This window comes from Macrotis lagotis, chromosome 1 (assembly GCF_037893015.1).
Source record: "Macrotis lagotis isolate mMagLag1 chromosome 1, bilby.v1.9.chrom.fasta, whole genome shotgun sequence".
In the NCBI taxonomy this organism is placed as follows: domain Eukaryota; kingdom Metazoa; phylum Chordata; class Mammalia; order Peramelemorphia; family Peramelidae; genus Macrotis; species Macrotis lagotis.
In genome coordinates, this window is record NC_133658.1 from 251423436 (window position 1) to 251444512 (window position 21077).

The 21077-nt window shown below is 36.7% G+C and overlaps 2 protein-coding genes across 2 annotated transcripts in view; one reads left to right on the forward strand and one right to left on the reverse strand.

The window, feature by feature from the left end:
* The window catches only part of LOC141489130 (uncharacterized), a 36072-nt gene extending 30536 nt beyond the window's left edge, over window positions 1-5536 (reverse strand). Inside the window, exons 1-3 of the mRNA XM_074189873.1 lie at window positions 5527-5536; window positions 5182-5262; window positions 4688-5068 (exon numbers count right to left, since the gene is read on the reverse strand). Coding sequence (XP_074045974.1) covers window positions 4688-5068; window positions 5182-5262; window positions 5527-5536 — 472 coding nt within the window. The remainder of the gene's footprint in view (window positions 1-4687; window positions 5069-5181; window positions 5263-5526) is intronic.
* Window positions 4591-21077, forward strand: part of CSE1L (chromosome segregation 1 like) — a 72452-nt gene continuing 55965 nt past the window's right edge. Inside the window, exon 1 of the mRNA XM_074210200.1 lies at window positions 4591-4724. The gene's annotated coding sequence lies outside the window, so the exon portion shown is untranslated. The remainder of the gene's footprint in view (window positions 4725-21077) is intronic.

Sequence of the window (21077 nt, forward strand, 5' to 3'; positions counted from 1 at the left end):
GTTCTTGTTCCAATAATTGAGATCTTTGGGTTTACCAAATACTAGGTTACCATCTATAGTTAGCGTGAGTCTATCTTCCAGGACATACACAGGACATAAACAATACACCACAATTATAAAACACTCTTCATACCTTAATGGACTTGCTTATTCCATCAGTGCAATAATCAGGGACAATTTTAGCATATCTGTGATGGAAGAATACCATTTGTATCCTGAGAAAGAACTGTGGAATTTAAACAAAGACCAAACCAATTTTTAAAATTTTTTTTTAAAAAGTTGTATTAAGTATTATATAATTTGTATGCTATCTCGAATATTTTATTTCTTCCTCAAGGATATGTTTTTTTCTCAACATATTCAATTTTGATCAATGCATAGCATGGAAACAATATAAAGTTTATAAGATTGCCTTCTGAAGTAGGGAGGGGAGAAGGAAGGAAGGATGGGAGAAAAATTATAAAATTCAAAACCTTCTAAAAAAATGATAGGTAGATGGGGCAGCTAGATGGCACACTGGATAAAGCACTGGCCCTGGAGTCAGGAGTACCTGGGTTCAAATCCAGTCTCAAACACTTAATAATTACCTAGCTGAGTGGCCTTGGGCAAGCCACTTAACCCCATTTGCCTTACAAAAAACTAAAAAAAAAAATGATAGGTAGAAACTACTATTGTATATAATTGGAAAGCAAATAAAATATTAATATACTAAAACCAAAAAACCAAAACTTCACAAAAATATAGATAAAAATAATTGAAGAAACATTAATTGCTGTTACATAGACTAAGCTATAAATGAACAAACTTATCTTGATTTACATATTTAATACCATGCTATTCAAACTACTAAAAATCACTTCTTAAGAGCTTGAAAAAATAGTAACAAAATTCTTCTGGAGGAACAAAAGATCAAAAATATCAAGGGAATCAATAACAAAAATCCAAATGAAGTGGGGGTAAGGGTGGGAAGTGAGGGGAGCAGTGAGTACAGTACCAAATTTCAAACTATACAACAATTAGTTAAATAATTTGTAATAATTAAAACAATTTGATACCATGTAAGAAATAGAGAGGTTGATCAGGTGAACAGATTAGGCACAACATACAGAAGCAAAAGAATACAGTAACCTCGTGTTTGACAAACCCAAAGATTCTAACTATTGGGACAAGAACTCATTATTTGGCAAAATTTCTTGGGGAAAACTGGAAAGTAGTCTGGCAGGAGCTAGATAGAGATCAAAATCTCACACCATATTGTAAGATAAATTCAAATTGGGTATATAATACAAAGGGTATTATCATAGATAAATTGATACAGCATAAAAGAAATTACCTATCAGATCCATTAATTGAAGAAGAATTCATGACTAAATAAGAGAAAGAGGTTCATGAAAGGAAAAATAATTTTGATTTTACAAAATGAAAAGGCATTTTTTGCACAAATAAAACTAATGCAGCTAAAATGAAGAGAAAAGTAGAAAACTGGGGGGAAAATCTTTGTATTAAATTTTTCTATTAAAGGTATCATTTCTAAGTTACAAGAAAGTCATTTCCCAAATGATAAATGTCCAAGAAATATGAATAAGTAATATTCAGAAGACAAAATCCAAACTTCCAATGGATTTATGAAAAAGGGTTCTAAATTATTAATAATTAGATAATTTCAAATTATAACAACTCAAAAGTACCATCTGACATCCTTTAGAATGACTAAGATGACAAAAAAGGAATGTTAGAGAGGTAGTGGGAAAATAGATATATTAATGAACAAAGTTAGTGGAGTTGTGAATTAATCCAATTATTCTGGAAAGCAATTTGGAATTATATTCAAAAGGCTGTTAACCGGTGCATACCCTTTGATCCAGCAATGACCCTACTCCAAAAAGATTAAGGAAAGAGGCAAAGGACTCATATGTAAAAAAAAGATTTAAGGCAACATTTTTAAAATTGGATTGGCAAAGAATTGGAATGAAGGGTGTTCATCAAATAGAGAATATTAAATATGGCATATGAATATGATGAAAGGTTATTGTGCTGTAAACTTGTAAGAAAAAACAAAGGATTGCATTTCACAAATACCTGGGATGATTTGTATCAACTAATACAAAGTGAAGTAAATAGTTACAGGAAAATGTATAACAATAATATTGTAAAAAATTCAATAAGTGATCAATATAACGAATAATGATAATTTTAGAGAAATATTATTTATTTCCAGGTAAAGAACTGATAAAGTCAGAATGCAGATTATAGCATATTTTCTCCTCTTTCTTTTTTTGGGGGGGGGTAGTGCTGGAGATACAAAAAAAAGGCAAAATAGTCAGATAGTTCAAAATCTGATTGAGGGAAAAAACATACAAACAAATATATATAGACAAGTCATATAAAAGATAAATGGAAAATAATGGATTGAAGGCAGTAGAAATCATGAGGAATTGGGAAATCTTCAGGAAGGTGAGATTTTGTTTTGGATTTGAAGGAAGTCAAGCAAATGGAGGTGGAGATGAGGAGGGAAAGAATTCTAGACATGAGAGGCAGTCAGTGAAAATGCCCAGAAGTAAGAGTAGTGTCTTATTCATGGAACAGCAAGAAGATCAATGGATCAAAAAATATACTGGGGTGGAGTGGGGTGTAAAGGTGGGATGTATAGCATAAGAAGGATATATCATTGTGGATAGGAGCTTGGTTCCAAAGGATTTTGAATGTCCTATAGAGAATTTTGAATATGATCCTGGAGGTTACAAGAAGACATTGAATTTTCTGAGCATAGTGTGACATAGTTTGGGAAAATCCCTTGTGACTGAATGAAGGATGATGGGAGAGAGATATGAGGAAATGACCGACCATCAGGTTCCTGTAATGGTCAAGGGAAGGGATGCTAAGAGGCAGTCCGAGAGTGGTAGCAGTATTTGCAACATTTAGCAATGTTGCAAAGGTAACATTTTTAGGTCTTAACAACAGATTGGATACCAGGGAGGGACTGAGAGATAGTGAGGAACTGAGAAAGAAGTCTGGAATCAGGGAGATTTTAGAGTATGGGTGTCCAACCTTTTAGCTATTCTGGGCTGCATTGCCCAACAAAAATAGTCAAGGACTGTATAGAATTTAATATTTATTTATGATTACGATGTAACCCAAATTACCTATGAATATAATAATGTAATAAAGGGCTTTGAGTGCTGCAGGTTGGACACACCTGTTTTAGAGGGAAAGATAATGAGTTCAGTTTGGAGTTGTTAAGTTTAAGGGCTCTAGGAAAGGCTTCTCTGAGTTGATGCAGAGTGAAATAAACAGAAACAAAACAATTTGTATTAATATCAATATTAAAAATTCTGAGGACCTTTATAAACCAATGAAGAATGAAACTAGCGAAATCAGGAGATAAATTTATACAACAGTTTGAAAACAACTTTGAAAGCAGTAAGAACTGTTATCAATACAATGATCATTCATGATTCCAGAGCACACCTAATGAACCATTCTATTCATTGTTTTTCCAGGTGGGTCTTGGTGACCCCACTTGAGGTTTTCTTGGTAGAGTATTGGAGTATTTTGCCATTTCTTTTTCCTGCTCCTTTTTCATATGAGTAAACTGAGGCAAACAGGGTAAAGTGACTTGCCTAGAGTCATATAGATAATAAGTGTCTGAGGCCAGATTTGAGCTCAGGAAGGTAAATTTTCCTGGCCTTAGGTTTAGTATTCTAACCACTGTGCCACCTAGCTGCCCTATGCTATCTGTGTTACAAAGAGGTAAAAGATTTAGAATCTGAAATGAGATGCAGCTACATTTTGCTGTTGGGGGAATTTATTTTGCTTGACTATGTGTATTTATGACCAAATTTATGACCAACCTTCCAGTCATAAATTTATTTGAGCTTAATTAAGCTAATTCTTGGACAACAGAAACATAATTCATTGCCAAGAATTTTTCCGTGGTGATGGGGGAGGATGGACAAAACTCAGGCTTGGTTTTATTTTGTGACGAAGCCACAAAATAAAACTTTTCTTGGGTATCCTAGGACAATGGCTCTGGAGTTAAGAGTCTAAATTCAAAAACCGCGCCTGCCCTTGGCTGCTTGGGTGACCTTGGCCACTTCTGCCTTCCTGAGCCTTATTTGCATCATATGTAAATGAGATGGGGGCCCTCCCGAGGCCCTTTGGCTTTGCAGCTGTGATTCTATGATGGCAGACCACATTCGCAAAGCGCTTCCAACTCTAAATGTGTTTTCCATACAACAAAGGGCACCCCAGCATGGCGTAGTGGCAGTGGCGCTGCCTTTGGGGTGAGAAGCCCTGGGTTTTACTCCCGACTCGGCCAGCCACGCTGGCTGAATTTCCTTCCATAGTAAGAAGGAGGTGCCCGGCCTAAATGCCCCCTGAACCCGCAGTTGGGCGTCCTCGAAAGCAAGCTGGCTAATTCACATTCTAATTCTCACATCCGAACGCATGCCCGGAGGGGGAGGGGAGCGCCGAGCGCGGGGCGAGGGGGCGGAGCCGGATCCAGACTTCCGGCAGCGGATTGGCTGCAGCGTCCTGGGTAGGCTCGATGTCGTCTTGGAGCCCGCCCCCTTTCTGGCTCCCCTAGCGCCTGCGCACTGGCCTCCTCCGCGCCACCGCGCCATTTTGCCGGGGTTTGAATGTGAGGCGGTGCCGCGGCTGGAGCGGCATAGCTGGGTACTGTGCTTACCCGGGCGTCCTCTTCTCCTCTCCCGTGTTACTAGGAGGTAAGGAGCGCAGCGGGGCTGAGCCGGGTCCGGCCGAGCGGCCCTCTCGGGTTCGCGGCACTCCCTTGGGGGCCCGGCTCTGGCCGCCGGGACCCGGGGGCTGCGCCGCGCCGCGGGAAGGGGAAAGCGGATGGTGGGGCCGCGCTGCCCGCGGCGTCCTCCCGTCGTGGGCCGCTCTCGCAGCCGCTCCGGCGGAGCTCGCTGGCCCGGGGGCCGTGGCGCCCGCGCCCTCGGGCCGGGCCGGGCTGGAAGCTGGGCCTGTGGGGGCCGGGGAAAGCCGAGACTCGGCCTAGCGTGATTGCCACGGGACGCCCGCCTCCTCCTTCCGTCGCCTCGTTTATTGGCTGCGGTGGGTCTTTGCGGCAGGGGAGCCGGGTGCTGATTGGCCCTCTTCGTGCGTCCATCTCATTCCCGCAGCTCTAGGTGGAGAGGGAAGCCCTCGGCGTGAGGGACTCGCCTTTCCCCGGTAAAGGCTGCTGGGTTTCCTCTTCTCCATCTGGGCCTCCGCTGCGGGTACCTCCTTTTTTTTTTTCACCTTCTACGATGAAATTTGTATCTTTTTAGCTGTTTCTGGGAATTCCCATCATTAAATTTAATGATGACTTTGGGGCGAGACATGACTGCCTCATCACCTCCAGAAGGCAAATTGGATATAGCTCTTTTACCTTGGCATCCTTTTTCCTCCTTACAGTTCTTTATGTACAGGGTAGGAAGAGGGGACAGGACTTATTTTTTCTTTTTTTGCTGGGATGCTTTTCCGAAGGGCTACCTTCCCTCTGACCATGACCTTTCTTTTATTTACCCTTCCGCATTTCTAAATTTTGCTACATTCCTTCACCTTAATTTTTCTTCTCCTTTAACCTTTTCTATCTTCTTCCTTCCCACCCCCCAATCCAGGAAAATAACTCCTACCTTCCTCACAAGTTATTATTCTATCAGCATCCTTTGGCATTAGGAAAGTATATTAGGTAAACATCAAATAAGGAATCCTCATCTTATGAGGAAATCCCTTTTCTGCAACCGGTGAGAGTGGACTGTTTGTATATAGGGATGCAAGTCTTAAGATTTGGGGAGTGATAAAACTGCCTGAAGTAGTGGTTATATTGAGAAAATTGTGTTTATCATAAGCTTTTATTTTGAGATATTCTTCATGAATCTGAAATTGGAGTCATTCACTAAAGCGTACACTTTGAAGGTAAAGGTACAGACATACATCATTCCTTTCAATAAATCTCAATATTAATTTTTTTCCTTCTGCTTTATAACTTACAGGTTCCAAAAGAATTTATTTTTAATCTAATTTTTTAAAATTCCAAACAGTAATCCAACAGGAAAATGAATTTCCTTGAATGGAGGGAAACTTAATTTGCCTGTTTATTTTTAGCACTGATGTGTATTGTTGGGAATTTTAATTCTACAAGTATTTAAATGCATTGTGCAAGGGTACTGTGTTTGGAATACCAAAAACCCTCTGCTTCCAGGGAGTTTTTTTTTTATTGTAGATATACAAAATGTGTACAGGTAAATACATAAAGGTAGTATAAGGTAGGAGAGGGCTACTATAGATTATAAATGGGAAATCAAGAAAGGTTTTGCAGGGGCGGCTAGGTGGCACGGCCCTGGAGTCAGGAGTCCTTGAGTTCAAATTCGACTGCAGACACTTAATAATTACCTAGCTGTGTGGCTTTGGGCAAACCACTTAACCCCATTGCCTTGCAAAAACCTAAAAAAAAAAGGTTGGCATGTGAGCTGAGTTTTTTTTATTAGATGTAATTTTTTATTGCCATAGTCTGAAGTGAATGCATTTAATATTTCTGCTTTTCTGCATTTGTCTGTGAGGTTTTTATGCCCTCACACATGGTCAGTCTCTGAAGATGCCAGGTGCAGCTGAAAAAAAGGTATTCTCCTTTCTATACCCATTTAGTTTTCTCCAGAGTTATCATGTCTAACTTTTCTAAGATTCTATTCATCTCTTTGACTATTTTTTTTTTTTTACTTTATGTAAGCAGAGACTTGGTCTAGTGTAATTGCCATGGGATTTATGTAGCTGCAAGAGGGAAAAGTTGAGGTACCCAACAATTACAGTTTTGCTGTATATATCCTGTGATTCTTTTAACTTTTCCTTTAAGAATTTGGATGCTATGCCATTTGGTAGATATTTATATATAGTACAGATATTATTTCATTATGTATGGTTCCTTTTCACAAAATGAAGATTCCCTATTTATCCTTTTTAATTTGGCCTACTTTTACTTTAAGTTATCTGAGATCCTGATTACTTTCCCTGCCCTTTTTACTTTTGCTGAAGCATAATAGATTTTGCTCTAACCCCTTATTTTAACTGTCTCTCTGCTTCAAGTGCTTCTTGTAAGCAATATATTGTTGGATTCTGATTTCTAATCTGTTCTGCTAACTTGTTCTATTTTATGGGTGAGTTCATCCCATTCACTTCACAGTTATGATTACTAACTGAATTTACCTTCATCCTATTTTCTTTTATTTATCCTTTCTCTCTCTCACATCTCTTCTCTAAATTCTGTTTTGCTTCTGATCTCTCATATATCATATATCTCTCATTCCATGTTGGGAAAGATAGATTTCTATTACCAGTTGAGTATGTATATATGTTCCCCTCTTTGAACTGATTTAGATGTGAGGTTAAAAAAAAGTCAGGGTAGAGATTGCCAATCCTGTGTGCCTGGGAAGTTGAATGGTGCTACTCCCAACAGAATTCCATTTTTTAGCATGTTGATTTTGAGATGCTGATGAGACATGGAGTTGTAGAAGTCTAGTGATTAGCAGTGGGAAACCATCAATTATATCAAGAGATAGAGAAAAGGTGACTGAAAAGATAACTGAAACCTTGGAAGCTATTGACATCAAGAGAATGTAGAGAGGAGAGTTCAGGAGAATCTTGAGAGATATTCATGCTTAGTAAAGAAGAGTAGATAATTATTGCACCAAGGACACTAAGAACAGATAGTTTGGTAGGATGAAAACTAATAGAGTAGCATTACAAAAGTTAAGGGAGGACTGTGTTCAGGAAGAGGAGTCATTGGCAGTGTCTTTGCTTGGAAGTTAAGGAGATTGGAGACTTAAGAAATAACCATTGTATCCATCAATTAGGGTGTCAGTAAAGTAAGTGACTAAATCAAAAACCAGGTTGCAAGGGGTTGAAAAGAGGTGAGGAAATGGGAGACAGTAAATTTAGGTGATTTTCTAGAAGTTTAACTGTAGGTGAGATACAGGATCATTTAATCATTTAATTCAATAGTCATTTAATTTTAAAGGCTTATATGTTATATAATATTTATATAGCATATTTATATAATTGTGTGTATATGTATAAGGCTATCTGTATGTACATGTATGTGAGTAAATTACATATGTACATGTTTGTATATACACACACAAAATTATAGTTTTGGGGGTCAGGGAATAAGTAAAATTAAATAAATAATAATTATCCTGCAGAGAACAGAAGGAAAACTTAACAAGGAAGCAAGGAAAAGATTGACAACTTTGAATACAGTTTGATATTATATAGACTTTCTTGAAGTGGAAGTTTAATTTTATAATATGAATCCTTTCTCATGATTTGCTGTGCACATGAAAAATCTTTTTTTCTTAATTTTAAGTTTAAAAAAGTAAATTTGATAAAAAGCTTATGCTTGGATACAAAGTTAAAAGTGAAATAGTCTCTGCCCTCAAGAAGCTTTTATTTTGTTTGTTGTTTTTAAGAAGCATTAACCAAATTCTTGGATTAGGAAAACTAGAAAATCATGAAGAATGAAAGAATTATTGAGGATACTAGTTCAGGAACAGAGCCCTGAAGGATGACATCCTTGAGCACAAGGAGAAGGTTGGAATTTGGCAAAGAGAATGGCTATTTTTTCCTTAAATACAGGCAGAAGAAATGAGATTAGGACTTTCCACAGTTATATTTTAAGATTGATGCAGAAGAGAAAGAATATTTAATGTTTTCTCAATTAAAATTTAATGAGATCTTTTGAAGGGAAGGAGCATAGGGAACACTGTTTTGGGTAGTGTAATAGTGAATTAGGAAAGAAAAAAAGGACTGAAGGCACAGTTGAGATTAGAGATCTTTTAATATGTAATAGACCTAGCTGTCATGATTATATAACTTGAACAGATTCAAAAACCATGGGTGTTGGGGATATAGTCAAGAGTTGGGTTTGACAAGTGTCAGTGGGATGAGATTTGTGTCAAATTGAATTGGTCAATGAGAGTGTCAAGTCTGACAGTGAAAGGAGGAAAATGAGACTAATTACAAGAGTGAGATATTGGGGAAAATAGGAGATAGGGAGGGATAAAGACCATAATAATAAGAATAAGAGATTAGGTTTGAGTTAGGGGAGATGGATAGAAAAATAGGCAGTAATGAACAGAGATGTTTAAGATACAGAAGGTAGTATAATTATGTGTGATAGGTAAAAATCTAAGATGTGACCATCTCTTTGGGTGACTAAAGTAATAAGTTAAAGGACATAAAATTTGGGGGCATTGATTTCCTATAGTAGCCAGGGTGTTGAAGGGGTAGTTTATATAAGTCCCAAAGTTTTTAGACATAGGTTGGATTGGAGAGAAAGACTGAGCTTGGAACTGAATTTGAGATTGTACAGGGACCTGAACTAGGTAAAATATATGTATGAACTAAAATTCATAAGAAAAACAAGTTTTAATGGTATATAAAAAAGGTCTAGAAGTGGCTCTTTGGTGTTGGGCATGAGTAGAATATTCAGTACTGAGAGAAGCCAGGGATAATATCTTTTTGGGGGGAGCCAGGTTTCTTTGGTGCCTATAAGATAGAATGTGAGATAAAGAGAGCTGTGATGGAATTTGTTAACAATAAAAGGTACAGAGGAACAGGAGGATAATAGAAGATAAAGACTAGGAAAAGGTGTAGGATTGATGGATGTAGCAGGGAAAAGATTTTTGTTGGAAGCCCTCAACTCTTAACAGGGTAAGGGGAGCCTGAAGTGAAAGTTTTCCATCTGTAGACTGGGAAGAACTTACATTGACTGAATGAATACACTGTTATCTTGGGTTGGACATTATAATTGGTTTTCATTTTAATTTTTTCTTTTGATTTACACTGATGTTATGTAGTTATTCTTATTTAACTTTGCATCATTTTTCCCATGTTTTCATATTTTTTCATATTCTTTTGTATTTATGTATTTTAATTTATTTACCAAATTCTCCAGTCTGGGATTTTCTTTGTTTCTTGTTACTACAAAAAGTGCTACTAAAAATATTTTGGAATATATGGAGTCTTCTATCTTTGACATTCTTGGTCTTTGAGATTTCTAGATAAAAGTTATAAGTATTTTATGACTGACTTTTAAAAAAGTAAATTTTTATTGATAATGTTTGGTTTTAAATCACATTTTCTCATTGTAACTCTCCTTTTCCTTTATATATAGAGAGCCGTCTGTCTTTACAATAAAAAGGCTGGGGAGTGAGTGGGCATGGTGACAGTTTAGCAGAACTAACAAAGATTTGTAAAAGTCTGCCATATACAGTGTTCCATACGTAGCCCTTCACTTATGTAAAGAGAACGAGAGGTGGGGTACCTTCTCAAATTTCTCTTTGAGGCCATTATAATTAGAATTTCCTCCATTTAGTTTTTATTGTTTTGTTGTTATTACTCTTTATTTTGTTTTATACTAAATTTATCAGATGCCAGATAAGATGGATTTTTCCACAAAACAGTAAAAGGGGGGGGGGGAGCACTGGGAATCACCACCATATACCTATTCTTCTCCTTTTAAGTGTGATACAGCAAATTTACCATATTATTTTCTTTTTTAATAATATTTCATTTTGGGCAGCTAGGTGGTGCAGTGGATAGAGCACTGGCCCTCTAGTCAGGACTACCTGAGTTCAAATCTGACCTCAGACACATAATTACCTAGCTGTGTAGCCTTGGGCAAGTCATTTAACCCTGTTGCCTTGCAAAAAAAACCCTTAAAAAATAGCATTTTATTTTTTCCAATTACATATAATGACAATTTTTAACTTGTTTTTTTACTTTTTTTTAAATTAATTTTTATTAAAGATATTATTTGAGTTTTGCAATTCCCCCCAATCTTAATCACCCCCCCCAAAGCAATCTGTCAGTCTTTACTTTGTTTCCATGTTGTACCTTGATCCAAATTGGGTGTGATGAAAGCGAAATCATATTCTTAGAGAAGAGACAAGAATTCTAAGAGGTAACAAGATCAGACAATAAGATATCTGTTTTTTTTCCTAATTAAAGTGAATAGTCCTTGAACTTTGTTCAAACCCCACAGCTCCTTAACTAGATACAGATGGCACTCTCCTTTGCAGACAGCCCAAAATTGTTCCCGATTGTTGTACTGATGGAATGAGCAAGTCCATCAAGTTGATCATCACCCCCATGTTGCTGTTAGGGTGTACAGTGTTTTTCTGGTTCTGCTCATCTCACTCAGCATCAGTTCATGCAGATCCCTCCAGGCTTCCCTGAAATCCCTTCCCTCCTGGTTTCTAATAGAACAATAGTGTTTCATGACATACATATACCACAGTTTGCTAAGCCATTCCCCATTTGAAGGACATTTACCGGATTTCCAGTTCTTTGCCACCACAAACAGGGCTGCTATAAATATTTTTGTACAAGTAATGTTTTTAACCTTTTTCTTCATCTCTTCAGGATATAGACCCAGTAGTGGTATTGCTGGGTCAAGGGGTATTATGCACACTTTTGTTGCCCTTTGGGCATAGTTCCAAATAGCTCTCCAGAAAGGTTGGATGAGTTCACAGCTCCACCAACAGTGTAATAGTGTCCCAGATTTCCCACATCCCTTCCAACAATGATCATTATCCTTTCTGGTTATATTGGCCAATCTGAGAGGTGTGAGGTGGTACCTCAGAGAAGCTTTAATTTGCATTTCTCTAATAATTAATGATTTAGAGCATTTTTTCATATGGCTATGAATTGCTTTGATCTCCTCATCTGTAAATTGCCTTTGTATATCCTTTGACCGTTTGTCAATTGGGGAATGGCTTTTTGTTTTAAAAATATGACTCAGTTCTCTGTATATTTTAGAAATGAGTCCTTTGTCAGAGTCATTGTAAAGTTGTAAAGATTGTTTAACTTGGTTTTTTATAAGATTTTGAGTTCCAGATTTTTTTCCCTCTCCTTTCTCATTCCTCCTCACTAAGACAGTAAGCAATTTGATATTGATTTTATATTTATATATGTGTGGTGTGTGTGTGTGTGTGTGTGTGTGTGTACTGAAGTAAACATGTTTCCAGTGATGTTGTAAAAGAAGAAAGAGAACAAAAGGAAAAAACTTTGGAAAAATATTTAGAAAGTGAAAATAGTATGCTTTGATCTTCCTTCAGATTCCATCAGTTCTTTCTCTGGATGTGGATAGTATTTTCCCTCCTGAGTTTTTTGAAATTGTCTTGGATCATTGTATTGCTGAGAAGAGCCAAGTCAATCATAATTAATCATCACAGTTTACCCAGAGTCAGTTCATTTATGTCTTTCCAGGTTTTTCTGAAGTCTGCCTGCTCTGTATTTCCTATAGAATAATAGTGTTCCACTACATTTGGATACCACAATTTGTTCTTAAATTTCCCAATTAATGGGCATCCACTCAATTTCCAGTTCTTTGCCACCACCAGAAATTGCTGCTATAACTATTTTTGTGCTTATAGATCCTTTTTCTTTTTTATAATCTCTCTAGTGATATTGCTGGATCATAGGGTATGCACAGTTTGATTACCCTTTGGGCATAGTTTCAAATTGCTTTCCAGAATGATTGGATTGATTTACAAGCTATCAATTTCCTTTTGTCATATTAGCTAATGTGATAGATGTGTATCTATAATAGTACCTCATTTGTTTTAGTTTGCATATTTCTAATCAGTAGTGATATAGAACATTTCTTCATATGACTATAAATAGCTTTGATTTCTTCATCTGAAAAATGCCAACATCTTTTCAAAACTGCCCTGCCTGTCTGTGTTTACCTACTGATTTTCCTTTTTTTTTAATGCATTTTAAAAACTTAACAATCCCTTTTTCTTTTTGATTTTCCATTTTTAGTATGGATAAGTAATACACCTTTCCTTCCCCTCACATCTTCCTAGCTCTCCTATTGAAAGGCCGCCCTTCCTTTTTTTAAAGTATAATTCTGGTTTATATTATTACAATAATTTTGTTATAAGAGCAAACATTAACCCCCCCACCAAGAAGATGAGAAATCTCAAGAATAGCGAGAAAGAGGGAAAAAAAAATGTGCTTCAGTCTGTGTCCAGATTCCAATGGTTCTGTCTCTGGGGTGAGTTGCCTTCTTTATCAGAATCTAATCTCCCTCTAATCCACCAGAGAAGTTGCTTCAATATTTTTCCCACAGTTGCTGTTACTAGCTGTATTTCCCTCCACTCTGTTCTTCCCCACTCATTTATTCTATCTCTCTCTCCTTTCATCCTGGCCCTGTCCAAAAGTGTGCTGTATTGGAGTACCCACCCCCACAATCTTCCCTCTCTTCTATCACCTATTCCTCCCTTTCCTCCCCCCATTCGCTCTTATCTCATCCCTTCTCATTTTTCTCTAGGGTAAGCTAGATTTCTATACCCTGTTTCCTCTCTGAGCCATTTCCAATGAGAATGAAGGCTCATTCATTCTCCCTTGTCTTCCCCCTTTCCACTCCATTGAAAAAGCTTTTTCTTCACTACATGAAATTTCTTAGATTTTCTTTCTCTTCCTCCCAGTACTTCCCTCTAACACCCATCGACTCTGTCTTTTTTACTATATTATACCATTATATTCCTTTCTTTCCTGTGCCCTATCTATATATGCTCCTTCTAACAGCTCTTATAAAGGAGAAAGCTCATATGAGTTATCAGTATCTTCTTCCCATGCAGGAATACAAACAGTTCAATATCATTAAGTTCCTCAGATAGTCATTCTTGTCCACCCCCTCTGTGGTTCACCTGTGTCCTGTACTTGAGATCAATCTTTCTGTTCAACTCTGGTTGTTTCAATAGGAAAGTTTGAAAGTCCATCTTTTCCCCTGAAAGAGTTTTGCTGGGTAGTTTATTCTCAGTTGTTAACCAATATCTTTTGCCTTCTGGAATATCATATTCCAATCCCTACGAGCCCTTAATGTAGATGCTGCTAGATCCTGTGTAATCCTGGCTATGGAGCCTCAGTAGTTGAATTGTCTGTTTCTGGCAGCTTTTAGAATTTTCTCTTTGATTTGGGAGTTTTGGAATTTGGCTATAATATTCCTGGAAGTTTTTCTTTCAGGATCTCTTTCAAGAGGCGACTACTGAATTCCCTCACTTTCTATTTTACCCTCTGCTTCTAGGATCTCAGGGCAATTTTGATGTATTATTTCTTGAAAAATGAAGTCTAGGCCCTTTTCCTGGTCATGACTTTCAGGTAGCCCAATAATTTTTATATAATTTTTCTGGGTCTGTTTTCAAGGTCAGTTGTTTTTCCTGTGAGATATTTCAGTTTCTTGTAATTTTTGGCTGTTTTGAGATTTTTCAAGGCAAGTGGCTTGCCCAAGGCCACACAGCTAGGTAATTATTAAGTAATTTTCTATGGTCAGATACTTCTTTTTCTGTTGTTTACTCATTTCCTCAGCCCAGGACTAATTTACAGCACTTCAAAGGCTTTGGGAGACTTTTGGGACACCCCACTGGGACCTTTATTCCGCCAAGGTCTTATGCTCTCTCTTGCCTGTGTTTTGTTATGTATAGATGACCATAGCCCCTCCCCTTTGCCCTGGAGCTGTGAGGAGGGTCTCTGCTTATCTTATTATGTAGGCCAAACTGCAATCTGGATCTTAGTGTGGGCAACAGAGTCCTGCCCCAGGGAGAGCAGAGAGATTTTTGCAGTCTCCCCTGAACCCCTTACCATCTGTGGGCTGTGTTCTGGAGGTGCAGGCTGGTTTCACCCAATTCTTGCTGCAGATTCTGTGGCTGGTCCTCCTCACTCTACAATCATTCTGGTGTAGCAGAGTTTTTGTTCCCAATGATCCCTGGGCTGTGTTGCCCTCCTGCTGGGGCTTTTGTCCAACTCCTGGTCCTGAGGAAAACATACCTTTCTGGAGGAGCTTCTAAGTTATCTTGGACTGGGAAAATGTATCACTCAGTCTTCTGTGGGTTCTACCCCTCTAAATTTTGAGTAGAGTCATAATTTGACAGCTTTTGGAGTTTTTTGGAGTTTTGGGGGGGTTAGGGGAAGGAGTTCCCAGGAAATACTGCCTTCATGCCCCATCTTGGCTTGCCCCCCCTTCCTTTTAAAAATCAAATATGCATCATTAGACAAAACAAATCTCCACGTTAGCCATATTCAAAAATCTCTCATTCTGTGCTGAGAATTCATCCTGTAACTGTGAAAGGTTGGGTAACATGTTTCATCAAAATTCCTCTGGAATTGAGGTTAATCATTGCATTGAGCAGAGTTCTTATTTTTTTCTTTTTTTTAGGTTTTTTTTTTCTTTCTTTCTTTTTTTTTTTTTGCAAGGCAATGGGGTTAAGTGGCTTACCCAAGGCCACACAGCTAGGTAATTATTAAGTGTCTGAGACCGGATTTGAACCCAGGTACTCCAGACTCCAAGGCCAGTGCTTTATCCACTGCGCCACCTAGCTGCCCTTATTTGTTTTTCTTTACATTTTTTCTGTTATTGTATAATGGTTCTCCTTGTTCTGCTAACATCAGTTTGCATTTGTTTATGCAAGTCTTGCCAGGTTTATTATTTTTAATAGAGTATTCATTATACTCATGCCATAATTTGTTCATGCATTCTCCTATTAATACTCATTCCCGAAGAATTGCTGCAATCATTTTTGTGCAATTGGACCTTTCCCTCTTTGTCTAAACTCTGGGCTTTATACCCAGTAGTGTTGTTGGGCAAAGGGCATAGTTCAGTGAATTTTGGTGTATTATAAATTATAAATTACTTTCCAGTGTGGCTGAATCCAGTTTGTCAGCTTTGGATTATTCTGTTTATTTTTTCTTAGCCTCTTCAAAAACTATCATTTTTATGTTTTGCCACTGATGGTTGGAATCTTGGAGTTATTTATTCCTTTGAGAAATGTCAGTTGCTAGACTTTGACCATTTATCTGTTGGGTTATGGTTATTAGTCTTAGATTTTTTACTCATATCTTTTTTACTAGATTTTCTCCCACTTCTTTTCAGCTTTCTTTTATACCTTTCCCTTTCTTTCATCATTCTCTGTTAGAAGGTAAGCCCCTTGAGGGTAGGGACTGCCTTTCTTTTTGCTTAGTATTTGTGTTCCCACATTTAATACAGGGTTTGGCACATAGTAATAAGTTCTTATTGACTGATAAACCTATGATAAATATTTTTCCCAGTTAATTTTTTCTTTTCTGATTTCCATTTTGTTCATGCAAGACCTTTTCAATTTTAGGTAATCAAAATTGTCCATCAGGCTTCCTGCTGTGAAATTCTTCTGTAGGGTTAGTTTCTCATAGTGATGCCTAGGGCCTTTTTTTGTTCTTTCCACAATCTTAGACAGTTCCTCTAATACTGATTTTTTTTTTCCTCTAATACTGATTTGATGCATGGTCCATGATATTAAAATTTAGAAACGCCGACCTAAAGCACAGGAAGTTCCTTGGTAATGGAGTACAAACATCATTTTTCTAGTCACAATCTCATTTTTTTTGGCCTTTTCATTTTCTTTTCACCCTACATAGCCAGTGATTTACCAGTGGTCTTTTTTTAACATTAACAAAACTTTTATTATTGTCCCTTGTGCTTTTCTTTTATTTAAATATTTTATTTATTTTGAGTTGTATAATTTTTCCCCTAATCTTACTTGCCCCCCCCATAGAAGGCAATTTGCCAGTTTCCGTGGTATACATTGATCCAAATTGAATGTGATGAGAGAAATCATATCCTTAAGGAAGAAACATAAAGTAAAAGAGATAACAAGATTAGACAATAAGATATCAGGTTTTTCTTTTCTAAATTAAAGTTAATAGTCCTTAGTCTTTGTTCAAACTCCACAGTTCTTTCTCTGGCTACAGATAGTATTCACCATCCCAGACAGCCCCCAATTTTCCCTGATTTGAATTTCACTGATCGAATGAATGAATCCATCAAGATTAATCATCACCCCCTTGCTGTTAGGATGTGCATTGTTTTTCTGGTTCTGCTCATTTCACTCAGTATCATTTCATCCAAATCCCTCTATCCTTCCCTGAATTCCCATCCCTCCTTACTTACCAGTATTCTTCATTTCTACCTCAACATCTCTTGCTTCTTATCCTTTTATTACCATTCACTCACTCTTTCACTTCTTAAGTAATTTTGGCCCTAATCACCTCTTTCCTAACATATGATAATAATTGCCTTTTTGTTTTGCCTGCCTCAGGTCTGTCTCTGACATATCCATTCTCTACACAGCCACTGAAGGAAAATTTCTAAGGCATAGATCTGACCTTATCACTTCCCCACTTAATAAGCTCCATTGATTCCCTGTTGCTTCTATGATAAAATACAAATTCTTTCTCTGGCATTTATAGCCATTTCACAAAGAGGCTCCAGTTTACCTTTCATGCCTTAGAATAATTCACTTTCCCTCATTCTACATTCCAATTCAGCTGAATTCCTTTATGTTTCTCACACCTCATATTCCATCCTTTATCTACATATCATTGTACTAGTTGTTTTCCATGCCTGGAATGAACTCTTAGATTTCTACCTCTTGGTTAGATTTCCTTCAAGATTTTATTCAAATTCCACATTTTACTTGGAAACTTTCTTGATTTCCCCAGTTGCTTGGCTGCTGTACTTCTCCACTTAATGTGGTAATTATTTTGTATATATTTTTAAATGTGCATGTTGTCTTCTCTAATAGAAAGTAGTCCCTTGAGGCATGAACTTTAATTTTTGCTTTGATATCTGTAGCACCTGAGAAATTCTTTTTAATTGATGACTTCACTTAAATATTCTGCAAATGTAAGTCTTTTCACTCTGTCAGGAGGAAAGTCTCAAATTTTTTCAGATCCAGAATCACTTTGTTAGGGCAAAGAACCTCTGTGGAATCCAAGTCTCTACCTGTTTTGGTTTATCACTAACAAAAAATTCTATAGAATTTTCATTGAGAAACTACTTTTTAATTAAATATAAGGAAATTTTTTAATACCAGGAAAAATATGCAAAGGGATTGCTGATGGGGTATGCTAGAAAGAATCCTGGACTGGAAGTGAGAAGACTTGGTTTCCAGTTTTATCTTTGCTAGTATTGACTTTGGGATGTTTGCTAAGTGCCATCCACTATACTTCATGGCCCTCATTTGTTAAGTGAAGGTGCTGGTTTTATTATTTCTGGGGTTTGTTTTAACTCTTAAGATATTTTTTTCTGTAAGTTTTTTTTTTTTGCAAGGCAAATGGGGTTAAGTGGCTTGCCCAAGGCCACACAGCTACATGTTTGCCACCGGATTTGAGCCCAGGTACTCCTGACTCTAGGGCCGGTGCTTTATCTACTGCACCACCTAGCTGCCCCCTTTCTGTAAGTTTTTAAAATATTAATCTATTTTCCATATTTAAAGATAGTCTTCAACATTCATTTTTTGTCAAATTTTATCCTTCCCATCTTTCCCTCTGCCCATCCTAGAATAGCATATACTCTATTATATACCTGTACCATTTTTTATACATTTTTCTATATTAATCATGTTCTGAAAGAAGAATCAGAATAAAGGGGGAGGGGAATTATGAGAAAAACAAATACAGAAATGGTGAAAATATTATGTTTTCACTGACATTCAGATTCCATAGTTCTTTCTCTGGATGTGCATGGCATTTTCCATCACAATTCTCTTAGAATTAATTGTCTTTGAATACTGTATACTGAGAGGAGTTTATTCTATCATAATTGATTATTACTCAATATTACCATTAAGATTTATAATGTACCATTGGTAATGAAACTATATCATTACTAAACATGTATGCACTGAGTGATACAGCATCCATATTCCTAGAGGAAAAGCTGACTGAATTATAACATAGACAGCAAAACTTTAATATTGAGAGACCTCATTTTCCCTTTTCTCAGAACTAGATAAATCTAACAACAAAATAAACAAGGAAGTTAAGAAGGCAAATGAAATCTTAGAAAACTTACGATAGATCTCTGGAGAAAACTTATTAGGGATAGAAAAGAACATACTATTTTCAGCAGTATATGGCACCTATACCCAAATAGACTGTGCACAGAAACCTTATAATCAAATGCAGAAAGGCAGAAATAATAAATACATAACTTCTCAGACCATGATGCAATAAAAATTACATGTAATAAAGAGTCATGGAAAGATAAAGCAAAATCTAATTGGAAATAAAATAACTATCTTAAATAATGGGTGGATCAAATAATAAAATAACTAATAATAATATCCAAGAAAATGATATTAATGAGACCTTACCAAATTTATGGGATGCACCAAGGCAGTTTTGTTGTTGTTGTTTTGGCTAGGCAAATGGAGTTAAGTGGGTTGCCCAAGGCCACACAGCTAGGTAATTATCAAGTGTCTGAGACCGGATTTGAACCCAGGTACTCCTGACTCCAGGGCCGGTGCTCTATCCACTGTGCCAAATTACCAGTTTCAAAAATGAAAAGGGTGAACTAACCACCAATGAGGAGGAAATTAAAGGGATAATTTGGAGCTACTTTGCCAAATTGTATTTCAGTAATTTGGATAATTTGAGTGAAATGTATGAATATTACAAAAATACAAACTGCCCAGATTAACAGAAGAGGAAATAAATAACTTAAATTAACTCCATTTCAGGAAAAGAAATTGAAGAAACCCATCAATAAACTAAATAAGAAAAAATCTCCAGGTCCAGATAGAGTTTCAAGTGAATTCTACCAAATATTTAAGGAACAACTAATTCCTATTCTGTGTAAACTATTTTTAAAAAAAAATAGGAGAGGAGGGAGTTCTGCCAAACTCCTTTCATGACATCAACATGGTATTGATACCTAAACCAGGAAGAACCAAAAGAGAAAAAAGAAAATTATAAACCAATCTCCCTTATGAATATTGCTGCAAAAATCTCATATAAAATTTTAGCAATGAGACCACACCAAATTATTACTAAGATAATATACTATTATCAAGTTGGATTTATACCAGGCAGGCAGGGATGGTTAAACATTAGGAAAACATTCAACATAATTAAACATATTAATAGCAAAATGAGAAAAAGTCATATGATTATCTCAATAGATGCTGAAAAAGCCTTTGATGAAATATAGCATCCATTCCTATTAAAAACATTAGAAAGTTTAGGAATAAATGGAGTTATATCTAAAACTATCAACAAATATTATATGTAATGGGAATAAACTCAGAGCATTTCCAATAAAATCAAGGGTGAAATAAGTATGCCCATTATCACCATTACTATTCAATATAGTATTAGAAATTCTAACAGTAGCAATAAGAGAAGAAAAAGAAATTGAAGGAATCAGAATTAGCAGTGAGGAAGCAAAACTTTGATTCTTAACAGGATATGATGGTATGCCTAGAGAACCTGAGAAAATCATCTAAAAAACCTCCTTGAAACAACAAATTCAGCAGAATAGCAAGATATAAAAGAAATCCACATAAATCATTAGCATTTCTATATACAAACAACAAAGCCCAAGAGATAGAAAGAGAAATTACATTTAAAATAACTCTAAACAAAGGCAAACCCAGAAACTGTATGAGCACAATTATAAAGCATGCCTCATCCAAATAAAGTCAGATCTAAATAATTGGAAAAAATGTCAAATACTCATGGTTAGGTTGAGCTAATAAAATAAAAATGATAATTATACCCAAATTAAATTACTTATTCAGTGCCATACTAATCAAACTATCAAATAACTACTTTACCAAGCTAGAAAAAATAGTAACAAAATTTATCTGGACCAACAAAAGGGCAAGAATAGCAAAGGAACTGATGAAAAAAAATGTAAAGGAAGGTGGTCTACCTCTACCAAATCTAAAACTATACTATAAAGCAACCGTCATCAAAACTACCTGGTACTGGTTAAGAAATTGCAGTAAATGACTACAGCAAATCTACTATTTGACAAACCAAAGACATCAGATTCTAGGATAAGAACTCACTGTTTGTGGCTGCTAGATGGTGCAGTGGATAAAGCACCGGCCCTGGAGTCAGGAGTACCTGGGTTCAAATCCGGTCTCAGACACTTGATAATTACCTAGCTGTGTGGCCTTGGGCAAACCACTTAACCCCATTTGCCTTACAAAAACAAAAATCACTGTTCGAAGAAAACTGGACAATAGTATGGC